Source organism: Carica papaya, chromosome 9 (genome assembly GCF_054855325.1).
Source record: "Carica papaya isolate Zhongbai chromosome 9, ASM5485532v1, whole genome shotgun sequence".
NCBI classification, from domain to species: Eukaryota; Viridiplantae; Streptophyta; class Magnoliopsida; order Brassicales; family Caricaceae; genus Carica; species Carica papaya.
This window is the reverse complement of record NC_142317.1, coordinates 28,571,720-28,585,246: the sequence shown is the minus strand read 5'-3', so window position 1 is coordinate 28,585,246 and position 13,527 is coordinate 28,571,720. Positions and strand designations below refer to the sequence as shown.

The 13,527-nt window shown below is 37.4% G+C and overlaps 1 protein-coding gene across 1 annotated transcript; it reads right to left on the bottom strand.

The window, feature by feature from the left end:
* Positions 1-650: 650 nt before the first annotated feature.
* Positions 651-2,406, bottom strand: LOC148240237 (uncharacterized). Its single transcript, XM_088212104.1, has 5 exons — positions 2,398-2,406; positions 1,822-1,893; positions 1,524-1,726; positions 1,361-1,427; positions 651-965 (listed from the first exon to the last, which is right to left on the bottom strand). Exons 1-5 carry the CDS (start codon positions 2,404-2,406, stop codon positions 651-653), a joined length of 666 nt encoding a protein of 221 aa, XP_088068230.1.
* Between the last annotated feature and the right edge of the window lie 11,121 nt (positions 2,407-13,527).

The following is a 13,527-nucleotide window of genomic DNA, read 5'->3' as shown; positions in this document are numbered from 1 at the left end:
GGGCGCAAACCCAGGTGTGCATGGCCTATCTGTGCAGGCCTACTGCACAGACGGTGCACGCACAGTGTGCAATGCCTTTCTGCACATCAGGTGATGCGCAGATGGCTTGCCTATGCACGACAAGATATGCATAAGACCAGTCCCCATGTCATGCACGTGTGTGTGCGGATGGGATGTGCGCATTGTGCACACATCTCGCGGCTACTGTGCACATAGTGCTAAGCATTCGTGCGGGCAGTTCTGCTTTCCTGCAGGATTTTTGCTGTAGGATTTCTTCCCGTTTCGTCATTTTTCTGATTTCTCTAAATTTTTAAAATTTAATTTAAATAAGTTAAATGCAAAAAAATAATTAAATAATAAAATTAAAATTAAATAAAAAGAAAATAATTAAAAATCAACCAAATTTTTTACGAATTACAATAAATATCATGCGAAGAAAATTAAATAAGTTCAATGCGGATAAAGACCCGAATAAATAGGGTTTTCCAAATCAATTAAGCACAGCGATAGGTGGAGTGTTACGTCCCTCCCACCTTAAAAAAATTTGGTCCCCAAATTTTTCTTGAACAGGTTTGGATACTTCTCTCTCATCTCGCTCTCCAACTCCCACGTGGCTTCTTTTGGGGTATGATGCTGCCATCGTACCTTCACTATGGAATTTTTTTATTATGCAAGACCTTATCAGTCCACCCAAGAATCTCCACGGGAACCTCCTCATAAGTCATGTCAGCTTGTACCTGCTCCTCATCGCGAGGAATAACATAAAAAGGATTAGGGTGGTACCTCTTAAGCATCGAGATATGGAAGACATCATGTACACCCATAAATTCTCGAGATAGAGTGAGACAATATGCCACGAATCCTGTGCACTCGATGATCCAAAAAGGTCCCACATAACGAGGGCTCAACTTCCCTCTCTTCCCTAACTGCATCTTTCCCTTATATGGGAAAACCTTGAGGAAGACCTAATCTCCCATGACAAACTACAAGGATCACCTACGATTATCGGCATAACTCTTCTGATGACTCTAGATAGTGGCCAAGTTCTTGCAAATGATCACAACCTTCTTAGTGGTCTCCTGAACGAAGTCTAATCCTAAATAGCACTTGTTTCCAACTTCAATCCAACAAGTAGGAGAATGGCAAGTCCTTCCATATAGTGCTTTATACGAGGCCATGCTAGGAGAATGGCAAGTCCTTCCATATAGTGCTTTATACGGGGCCATGCCTATGCTAGAATAATGACTGTTATTATAAGCAAGTTCACAAAGGGGAAGATACTCATACCAGCTATCACTTAAGTCGAGGGCTCAAGCACGCAACATATCTTCCAATATTTGGGTCATCCGTTCTAACTGACCATTGGTTTAGGGATGATAAGCGGTACTGAAATACAACCAAGACCCCAGAGCTTCTTGGAAGCTGTCCTAGAAGTGGGAGGTAAACCGAGGATTGCGATCAGACATAATGGATGAGGAAACACCATGAAGTTGGACAATTTTTATACATATAGGCGGGCTAACTTGCTAGTGGATTCAGTGGTTCTAATGGTCAGAAAATGAGCGATCTTGGTCAGTCTATCCACGATGACCCAGGTAGAGTTCCAGCTAGAACAAGTTCTGGGTAATCCTAAAACAAAATTCATAGTTATATGCTCCCATTTCCATTCAGGAATCGAAAGACCTTGTGATAAGCCACCAAGTCTCTGATGTTCCACCTTTATCCGCTGACAAGTGAGGCATCAAGAGACGTAGTCAACTATATCTCTCTCTATTCCAAGCCACTAATATTGTCGTTTCAAGTCTCGGTATATTTTGGTACTTTTGGGATGGATTGATAGACAACAGACTCCTTTAAGCTCAGTGCATCAACAACCACATTTCCTCTCCCGAGCTGATAGATGATCTTACAGTCATAGTCCTTCAAAAGATCTATCCAACATCTCTATCTCATGTTTAACTCCTTCTTTAAAAATATGTACTTTAAACTCTTATGATCAGTATAAATCTCAAAATTCTAGTCATATAGATAATGGCGCCATATCTTAAGGGCAAAGGTAATAGCTATAAGCTCCAGATCGTGGGTATGGCAGTTCTACTCATGAGGTTTCAATTGATGGGACCCATAGGCGAGTATTCTACCATGCTGCATCAAGACACACCCCAAGCCAATATAAGATGCATCACAGTAGACCTAAAATCTTCCCGTATTATCGGGGAGGATCAACACAGGAACAGAGGTGAGATGATGCTTCAATTCCATGAAGCATTCACCACACTCATAATTCCATATGGAAGGTACCCCCTTTTGGGCAAGTCAGGTTGGTAGGGTTGAAATCTTAGTGAATCCATCAATGAACTGTCAATAGTAACCTGCCAAGCAAAGGAAACTGATTACCTCAGCCATGTTGGTGGGTGGATTCAAGCTGACTACCGTTTCCACTTTAGACAGGTCTATGAAACTCCTTCACTTGAGATTACATGTCTGAGAAAGGAAACTAGATCCAACCAGAAAGAACATTTGCTCAATTTAGCATATAGTTATTTCTGGTGAAGAGTCTCCAACACTTTAGTCAAGTCCACTGCAAGTTCTTTACAGCTCTTGGAATACATTATGATGTCATCAATAAAAATGATGACGTATTGATCTAGTGCCTGTTGAAAAACTCTGTTCATTAGGTCCATGAAGGCTGCAAGGGCATTGGTTAATTCCAGCAGCATTATCCTGAACTCGTACAAATCATTCCTGTATCGGAAGGCAGTTTTCGAAATATCTTCGTCTTTGACTCTTAACTAGTCGTATCTTGTCTTGAGATCAATTTTAGAAAAGACCATGGCTCCTTGCAATTAATTGAAGTGGTCATCGATTTGAGGTAAGGGGTACTTACTTTTAACGGTCATTCAGTTCAGTTCTCGATAGTTTATGTAGAGTCTGAGGGAACATTCTTTTTCTTCACAAACAACACCATAGCACCCCAAGGAGAATGGCTAGGGTGAATAAACTTCCAGGTAATAAGGTCAGAAAGTTGATGCTCCAGCACTATTAGCTTAGCACGACTCATATGATAGGCAAGCTTCGAGATTAGCTAGGTTTCGGGCAATAATTCAATTAAGAACTCTACTTCTCACGAGGGAGGTAGACTAGGAAGTTCGATCAGAAAGACATTTAGAAAGTTACAAACAATTGGTATGGTACACACAGCAAGATCAGCACCCATATTCTTATTCATTCATTGGTAAGGAAAATAATAACAAAATTTTATTATTTTTTCAAAGATCGTAAAGTTATAATTTTAGTTTCACAATTGCTTATAGCTCTATACTTTTTCAACCAATCCATTCATAATATCACATCAAATCCTACAAAATTTAAAATTATCATATTTACAAATATCTCTATTTATGAAACTTTTATCCTACAGTCTTTATATACACAATGAGCCTCTAGCATTCCCCTAGAGGGAGTTTCTAACATTAATATTTTTACTAAAGGTTCTAGTTTAAAATCAAGATTACACGCAAATATACGGAAAATAAAAGAGTGAGTTGCACCTATATGAATCAAAGCCTTGGCAGAAGTATCATGAATATAAAACATACCCCGAATAAGGACATGAGTAGGAAAGGGCACCAAGTTCATCCAAGTGGTACACGCGACCTTGTGGTATAGGTCGAGCTGCATCCTTTGGTTGCTGGGGGTAGTCCTTTATAGGATGTTGGGTGCTTCCGCACTGATAACAGGTGTTATTGATATGTCAATAGGGTAGGTCACCATACAAATGACCACAATTTTAAGAGGTTAGATCAAGCAGGTTGAACTGTAGGCAGAGGCAAAGTAGGGATAAAGGCAACTTTAGTTCATTTATCAAGTTTGCTACCTACTTGGTCAAGCAATGTCCTTCTAAGACGTTGGGGTTGTTGCTGGGTACGAACTCAGGCAATGCATTGGTGTTTGGCTAAGATGAGATCTTCAACCAACTGAGCATGTTCAAGCACCTCCGCATATGAGTTAGGCCTCAACATCGCGAGTCGGTCATAGATGTCGGCACGAAGGCCCTTGAGAAACTTCTAACTTTTTGGCTCTCGAGGGCGACCATTAGAGGGGCAAACCTAGACAGTTGAACAAAACGGGGAGCATAATGGGGGTCCTAAAATTCCTCCTCTTTCTTTTTCCGGACATAGGCAGGAAAAAAGTTATAAAAGAATGCATTCATGAAAACTTGCATAGGCAGGACTTCCTTTTTAAGTCGTCAATTGTATTCTGCTATGTCGTTTATCATGAAGGCTATAAGGGGAACTTTCTATTCCTCGATCAGGTCTAGGATAGAGAAGAGCTTCTCTATCTAAAGGATCCAAGCTTCGGCTACTAAAGGATTACGGCCACCTTCAAAGTGTGGGGGTTTAAGTCTCTTAAACTCTATTATGTTTTAGGAAATCAATCTTTCAGTGTCTTGGAATTCGAGGACAGGAGGGGGACAAGAGTTGGCTTGATTTTGTCCTATGGTTGCAGTTACCCTTGGATAGCACAGAAGAGTTTAGTAAATTCAGCCTTGGTTGGGTGATCCGGGCCTTCAGGTCACTCAGTACGCTTTACAGATGGTCTTCTTCATGTCATTCCTATAAAAGAAAGGAAGACATGAGTTGGTGGTCAAATTTTGAAAAGAGGACTTATTTTTCTTAGGTACTCTAAGGGCTTTTTCTACCTAAAGCCTCAATGTAAGAAATTTAATCTGCAATTATTCTGCTCTAATACCATCTGTAGCATCCCAAATGCTAATTAAGGCAAATGGGTATTAGATATAAATTCAGAATAATAAGTGCATGATAAAATTTATGTAGCGGAACAAACTTATTACAAATCCCTTATAAATATATATGAGTTCCAATTACATACATATAACTGAGGCCTGAAGTGGCTACAAAATACAAAAAAAATAAAACACAAAAGAAGACCAGTTATTTCACTATACTATTGGACTCATCAGAGTGTGGAAACAATCATGCACTTAATTTTATGGATCCACAGGATTCTCATAAACTTCTAAGGGTATGTCAGTCTGTGGTTCCTCATTTTCTTCCTAATATGAGTGGGAAGGGGATGGAAAGAATGAGTTCCATATGCTCAGTAAGGAAAACAGTATTAAATTAACATCGTAAGATTTTAAAGGTGAATTATTTTAACTTACAAGCATACCATTTGGCCTCTTCGTAGACCGATTTTCCATTATAAAAATAATTTATTTATTAAAAATACAGTACATTAATATGAATAAATCAAATATACATCATGCGAGATAATAGAGAAAATTAAATAGATCATGAAATGCTCAGATTTTTGTGTCATGCTTCACGAAGTTGTTACTACTTCCATCTCTAAAGGCAGATACATATTTCAAACTATACAAGTGGAATAACTAGATCAGATACAGATACAACAATTTGCTCATGCACATTTCCAGCCTCCTAAACCGTGGCACGAGGTACGACCACGGTCATACCAACAATAGTGGCCCTAACAGATATTTATAGTCACGATATTACTTAGCCACGAGTGAACCCTACAAATATTCACGTTACCACTCGCGTCAAAGGGTACGCCATCATCCACTGGGAGCAGTCCTCTTATGTTTTTCCAGACCAGATAGGGAGGGAGAAACAAATACCTCGAAGGGCAAGGGGAACAGATACCCCTCAGAGATAAAAAGCCTAATGAGACACTTGACGCAATATACATGTCAATACAGATATACTTCAAACCAATCATGTTTCATTCAACATTTCTCTTTTTTTTTTCTTTCTATACTTTTTAGTTTTACCAATTCCATATTATATTTATTATATGCAATTCATAAAGTATCTGCAATTCACATAGCATGCTTCAAAACAAGAACAATTCGACCTATTTAAACCGTGAACACAAAGACATACAAAATAGGTAAAATCACAATGATCATTTTTAATGATATTAGTTTATCTAAAAATACTCCTTAAGATATCGAAAGAAATACTAAATTCCTTATTAAAACCTTGATGCTTTCTCCTTCACCGTTCTCCTTTCTTTCCCTCCTTCTTTCACTAGACTACTATCTCTCTCTCTCTCTCTCTCTAATCTTGGAAAATGGAAGAATGAAAATGTGGGGTGCAATGGAAGGGGAAGAGTCAATTTCTAGAATTTTATAACTGCCGAATTCGTGCCAAGTGGCAAAATCCGGTGACGAGAGGAGAAAAAGATGCTCAATATAAAAAATGAGGGTGAAGGGTCTCATACACCGCCGGCGGCAGCGCACTGCCCAAGGCGACAGTGCCTCCTACCGCGCACGTAGGGCCTATTAGCACAGGCCTACTGTGCGGATGTTGCACACATAGTGTACGGTGCTTGTCTGCACGTGAAATGATGCGTGGATGGCCCACTTATGCACAACAAGACACGTAGAACCTATCCCCGCACCGTGCGTGCTGATGGGAGGTGCGCGCTGTGTACACATCCTCTACGTGCGTGCGTGCGGATGGAACATGTGCGCAGTGCGCACGTCCCGCGACTGCTATGCACACGTGCGCACGGGCACAATGCCAAACATCCACGTGTGCAATTTTGCTTCCCTATGGGATTTCTTCCCATTTCAGCATTTTTTCAATTTCTCACAATTTTCTAAAAATAATTTAAATAAGTTAAATGCAAAAAAATAATGAAATAGTAAAATTAAAATTAAATAAAAACAAAATAATTAAGTATCAACCAAATTTTTTACAAATTACAATAAATATCATGCAAAGAAAATTAAATAAGTTCAATGTGGCCAAAGACCCGAATAAATAGGGTTTTTCGAATCAATTAAGCACAACGATGAACGGAGTGTTACATTTCCATTTAGAAGCTATTAGTTTTGCTATCGTACTGGAGGTCCTGCGACTCAATGCATCAGCCACCGCATTTCTTTTTCCTGGATGGTATGATATCTTGCAATCGTAGTCCTTAAGAAGATCCATCCATCTACGTTGGTGCATGTTCAGTTCCCTCTGTATGAAAAGATATTTAAGACTCTTATGGTCAGTATAAATCTTTAACGTCTCTCCATACAGATAATGACGCCAGATCTTAAGAGCATATACAATTGCAGCTAATTCCAAGTCATGAGTTGGATAATTTCGATCATGGTTCTTCAATTGTCTTAACCCATATATGATGGCTCTACAATGTTGCATTAAAATACATCCTAAACCCTGACCTAATCCGTCAGTGTATACTGTATAACCTCCTGATCCACTTGGTAGAGCTAATACTAGAGCTGTCACAAGTCAAATTTTAAGTTCTTTAAAACTATTCTCACAGTCTGTAGTCCATTCAAACTTAGTATCTTTCTTAGTTAGCTGAGTAAAGGGGGTTGCAATCTTAGAAAATTCCTTCACGAATCAGTGATAGTACCTAGCCATACCAAAAAATTTATGAACGCCTTTCACAGTAGTGGAACGTTCCAATCCCATAATAGGCTCGATCTTTGCCGAGTCCACAAATACTCCATCCTTGGAAACCACATGACCTAAAAAGGCAATCTGTTTGAGCCAGAATGCACATTTACTACATTTTGCATATAACTTCTCTTTCCTATGGGTTTTCAGAAGATGTCTCAAGTGTTCTCCATGTTCTTCTCTACTCTTTGAATAAATCAATATATCATCAATAAATACAATAACGAACTGATCTAGCCAGGGCATTTGTCAACCTAAAATGTAAGACTAAGAAATCATAATGGCAATATCATGTTCTAAAAGCAGTCTTTAGAATATGTTCAGGTTTAATTTTCACCTGATGGTAACTTGATCATAAATCAATTTTGAAAAAGACTTGGGCCCCTTGTAACTGCTCAAAAAGATCATCAATCTTGGGCAAAGGATATTTGTTCTTGATGATGACTCTGTTGAGTTCTTTATAATCAATGCACATTCGTTTAATTCCACCTTTCTTCTTGGAAAATTTCATAGGAGCGCCCGAAGGAGAGACACTAGGCCAAATAAATCATTTTTCTCAGAGTTCTATTGATTATTTCTTTAACTCTTCCATTTTAGCTCTTACTAGTCTATAAAGAGAAACAAAAGTAGGTTGAGTACCTAGTTGTAGGTCAATAGAGAATTCTATTTCGTGATTTGGGGATAATCTTAGAAGTTCATCAGGAAATACATCTGAATATTCTTGAACTACTAATACATCATAAAACCAATCTCTTTATTTTTATTACCTACCACGTCAACCTCTACACGTTAGGTTTAATAAGTTGTATAACTTAAATAATAATATACTATTAATAACACAATCCTATTACGAAGTAAAATTTTCTTCATTAGTTATATTAAATACAACTTTCTTATTACGATAGTCTAGAGTCGCATAGTAAGCTGTTAACTAGTCCATCCCTATAATTACATCAAAATTCCCCACATCTAAAAGTATCAAGTCTATCTTTAGTTCCCTCCTAGCTATCTCTATTATACAATCTTTATATATAACATCAGAAAGTAAGACATTCGCACCTGCTGTGTATATCATTAAAATATTCTTCAAGTAAATAAGGGTAACACTCAATCGTGGTGCAAAAGTGTGTAACACGAATGAATGTGTGGCACCAGGATCTATTAACACCCTAGCTAAATTTTTAGAGATAGGATACATGCCTTGGATGATGTTTGGATTCACTTCAGCATCCGATGCTTTGGAGCTTTCATTTGTCCTTCATAAATGAGCAATTACGAATTAGATGTTATTAGCTACCACATTTGAAACAAGATCGAGTGACACAATGGCACGACTAATTGCCATGATTTTTCCCACAAGTATGGTAGGCCAACGCCTTACCGAGTGCTGATGATGGTCTAGGAGATATTTTTGTTGTCATTCTAGGCCTTTTATCTTGTAAACCAAACACTAGAGTCAGCCTTCTCAGAGGTACAGAAGGTCTAGAATTGCCTCTTCCTGATGATGAACTCCTAAGTCTGCTTTCCACTATCTCTACTTTTGCCAAGACTTCATCATAAGTGCTCAGTTCTAAAACTGCAAGAGAATCCTAAATTTCTAGGCGTAGGCCCCACTGGAATTTCCTTGCCCTCTGTCCTTCATCAGTCATAATTGCCAAAGTAAAATGAGTCAATTCAGTAAGCCTCTGAGCATAGTCAACTACTGAAAAATTTCCCTGAGTTAGCTACATAAATTCTAACTCCTTATGATGTTGAAGTCGTGCAACAAATTACTCGGTATTGAACACCCCCAGAAACCATTCCCAAGCGATGGAGTAGGTAAAGTGGTATGTCTGAACTCCCACCAACGGTCAACTTCTCCTACGAGCAATAGTCAGCTTCAAAACTCTAAATGCCTTTTCAACTGCCTTTAACCATCCCGCAGCTTCAATAAATTTCTTTGTACCAGCAAAGGAAGGAGGATTATGTCTCATAAATCTCCTATGGCAATCTAGATCCATAACTGGTGGTTCTGGATTATATGGAGCTGGTACTAGGGGAGGAAAAGGTAATTCTTCTCTACCTCCTCTATACTAATTGACAGGCTCCTCTATTACATGGTATAACGATTAATATTTTCTTGTAAAGACATATAATTGGTTTGTTGCCCCGATGGAGGTCGTCCACATCTCATTTTTCAACCCTACATCCAGAAAATAACGGATTAGAACATTCCAATATAACTTTTCTTACTCCTCAACATCCTAAAAATTATAAGAAATCATATTTAAACTCTAAAACCTCATGCGCAAGGGATGATTCTAGGAACATGGGCTCTGACACCACCTATCACACCCCAAACGCAATAATGAAGCGCAATCTACTCATACCATTCTTCAAATAATGGCCCACAAAACATGCATATGCACAACTCATGAATTTAACATAAAACCTAACATCCAATGTGATATATAAAGAGGTTATATATATATATAACATGAGGTCAAAATTTAGAGTTTAACAAAACAAAACAAAAATTTCTAGAATTTGAACAAACTATACATGAACTAAAACACTTTCACAAACTCTACTCGTCCGACAATGGTTCTGGCACTTCTTTCTCCTCTAAAAACTATTAGGGTGAAATTTAAGGAGCTTCACCAACTCTACAAGTATTTCTATTCTTCCAACCCACATCGAACTCAAGCAAAAATAAACAATATGGTGCAAATGCAATAGTAATGTTTTCAATGCAAAATTTATTTGTAATTTTCACTATTGTCTAAAAAAAAATTTATTTATTAAACACAATTATTTCGGACATTCTAATTTCATATTTCTCCAATCAGATACCTCAATTACACTCGAATATCATTGATAACCTCAAAGTATTATCACATACACTCAAAATAACATATATACACCCGAAAGGTCATCTCTAAAGTTTGATCACATGATGCCGTTTATGTCGTCGTCAAAGAGAGGCGAAATGGATCCCACATCGCATGGATAGCACACACACGAAATAGCAGTTACGTTTGCTAGGTGACCCATACTCACAAATACCTATCCACGTATGGACTAAGTTTTAAACTCTATCCATATGTAGGTTCACCGTACTCGCTGAACTTCAGCCACACACACACACACTCTCCTCCTCGATCCAGTCTAAATGAGAAAACATCTAAGATTCATACACTATTGACTCACATCATATCCTTTCCCAATTTGTTATTTACTTCCCTTTTATTCTATCTTTCTTTTAAATATTATTTAAGTTAATTTATTTGGTAACCGTAATTAATTCATTTCTACTTTTCTTTGGTTTCATATGTTATTACCTTTTTTTCAATCTTTCATTTTATTAGGGGTTTCTTTTCACTTATAATTTTTTTACTTATCACAATTTCAAATATTTATTAGTCCTTAATTTTTCGGTTTCCATCTCCTCATGATTTCCAAATAAGTTTGGGTTCACTTGTCATAGGTCCATGTTTTGTTCTTCATCAAGAAATGAAGTCAGTATCTGTTCTATATTAAAACACACACAAATTTTAGAATACCCATGCATAAACCTTTAAAGTCCCTCAACGGATTGTACTCCACTTGATCAACAGCCTAGAATCACCATACATAAGTATAATCATATTTAATTGATGAAAATAAATTTAACCCTAGGAAAACTACTAATAGTGGTCGTTTTAGGTAATTACCATGACAAGGGCATTCTTCGGTATTCAGGAAACCACTACTTCAGCTCCCTACATAGGTGTGAGCGATTTACTTTCCAAAACGTATACACATACATACGTATTAACATCTGTACTCACCCAAAACTCCACAATGAAAAAGGAAACAAAAGGTCACCTGATTCAGTTTGGTGCTGTGAAGGCCAAATAGTTTCATTTTTTCCTGATTCTACTATTAGAGATGATTTCCAATTTTTCTAAGAAGACTGTCACTCGCCGCAACGAGGAGAGTGCTCTAGCTCCTGAAACCTTCATACACACACAGACACACACATGAATACCTATTTCATTGAGAACACACACCAAAAGAGGAAAATGAATGCACATGGTTTGGGTACGGTGCTCCAAAAACCCGAACAACCTTGAGTTCAACTCCTAGCTTCTGGAGGATGGTCTCCTTGGTTCCCCAAGAGCACTCCTTGCTTGCTTTGAAGATTAGGTGATTGGTTTCACACCTACATGCCGGTTAGTGTGAAATAAGAAAAAGAAATCTCATAAAAGAAATGGAAAGGACGAAACTTACCAGTTTTCAAACACCGACGTCACGTGTAACACCAGGTTTCTTAGCCACAATTCCCTTCTCTTCCCTTCCCTTCAACTTTCTACCTCTACGACACCTCCTCATTTCCTTCTCCCTTTCTTGTTTCCTTGCTCGTCTTTCCCTCGTGCGATGTTCTCTTCTCCTTTTTGGCTTGACTCCTCCTCAATCTTAGCCTCTTTTCTCACTCGATCGGCTCCTCTCCTCCTCTCTCATTTTGGCTCCCATTTACTAAATTAAGGAGAGAACCCTAATTATTTCCTTAAATGCTCATCTCTTTAGCTGTCCAATTTTATAATTTTTTGGGACCGAATATTACATTGGGTCCCGTAAGATTTTGCTGGTATGGATATTCTCCAAAGCCTCCTCTTTTAAATCTTAAAACATGAGATTTAGACTGTAGAAAATATTAATATCGAATATCTAGATTTTATATTTGTTCCTGAAGATTAAGAAGAATGAAAAGAAACTTGTTTGTTTTTCCTTTCTTCAAATCAATAGAGGTTAAGTGCATACCCTTGAGTTCAATATATAATAAATTACTTGAAAGGTTATGTAGGCATTGGGAAACAAACTTTTCACTATACTTCTTTATTGCACCAGTTAAGAAGGCTAAGTTTAATTAAAGAACAATTGAATTGTGATGGGAGGATAAATGACATAAGTGCGTACCTTTGTGATAAAATAAATTTCTATTAAGATATTGATTACTTATATAACTTTGTAACATAGTTTACTTATTTGAGTATCTACCATTTGTCACACAACTTTTATAGGTAGAAGGAATACGTACAAGATCTCTTATTTGTGTAGAAGTAAAAAATCATTCAATTTTTCATTTGTTCCATGACTTTTTTGGGTAGAACGAATGCCTAAAAGATCTTCTATTTGTGTATAAGTATAAAATCAAATACTGAAAGCTTGATGTAAACCTAAACAACAAATCAAGGCTCATTAGTGGAAAGTAGCAGGTCCATGGGGGTGAATTCATTAGATGCACAAGGTATAAAAAAGACCGACTCTTCCGCCTCTATACTAATAGGAATTACAGGCTCTACCATGATGCTTTGACTAATAAAAGGTTGAGGTGCCCCGATTGGCCTTTTGAGATGTAAAACTTTACCATTATTTTGGTTGTATATATGTATATATATTAATGTGCAAATTCACTACATGTTATGTTGAGTAATGTGTATATATGGGTTTCTAAAAGATAAACTGTGATGTTGATGAAGAAAGGGTAAGTCGCAAAATTTGCAAAGGGTGTATAAGAGATCCAAAATGCATAATGCACTTCTTGTGCCTCTTTTGGCTAAGTGTTACTTCAAGGATTTTTAGTCCTGCACCTGCATTAATTATACACAGAATGCGTAGCCCTAATCTTCCCTAATCATTACTCTGGCTTAATGACTATACATATTGGATGTTTTATCTTTCAGACATTATGTCGACTATATGTAAAATTCAAATTGCGTGATCATGTTTTTTGATTTACAGCTTGCAATGTTGGTAGTAGCATCTGTAAAGGCTCTGGGCATGGAGGTGGTGGACAACAAGGTTCTCTAATTCATTGTCGTTTGTTTAGGTTTTGTGGTGGCCATGCATTGGATGCTCTTATCAAAAGTACTTATTGTTATATGATGGGTGATGATTATACTTGAAAATTTTTGTTCAGAATTCAGGTTTTGGAGAAGAGAAAGAAAACTCTTTGGAATTAATGAGAGAAGAACTAAACGACAATAGAGGATATATATAAATATATGTGTATATATGTATATTCTTTTTATATCTCAAA

Excerpts from the sequence above, each read along its gene's own strand:
- LOC148240237 (XM_088212104.1), bottom strand. Across the intron at positions 1,727-1,821 it reads TCTATCAATCCATCCCAAAA|CGGATAAAGGTGGAACATCA; the intron begins GTACCAAAATAT and ends CTCACTTGTCAG. Across the intron at positions 966-1,360 it reads TTATCATCCCTAAACCAATG|GTCTTCCTCAAGGTTTTCCC; the intron begins GTCAGTTAGAAC and ends ATGGGAGATTAG.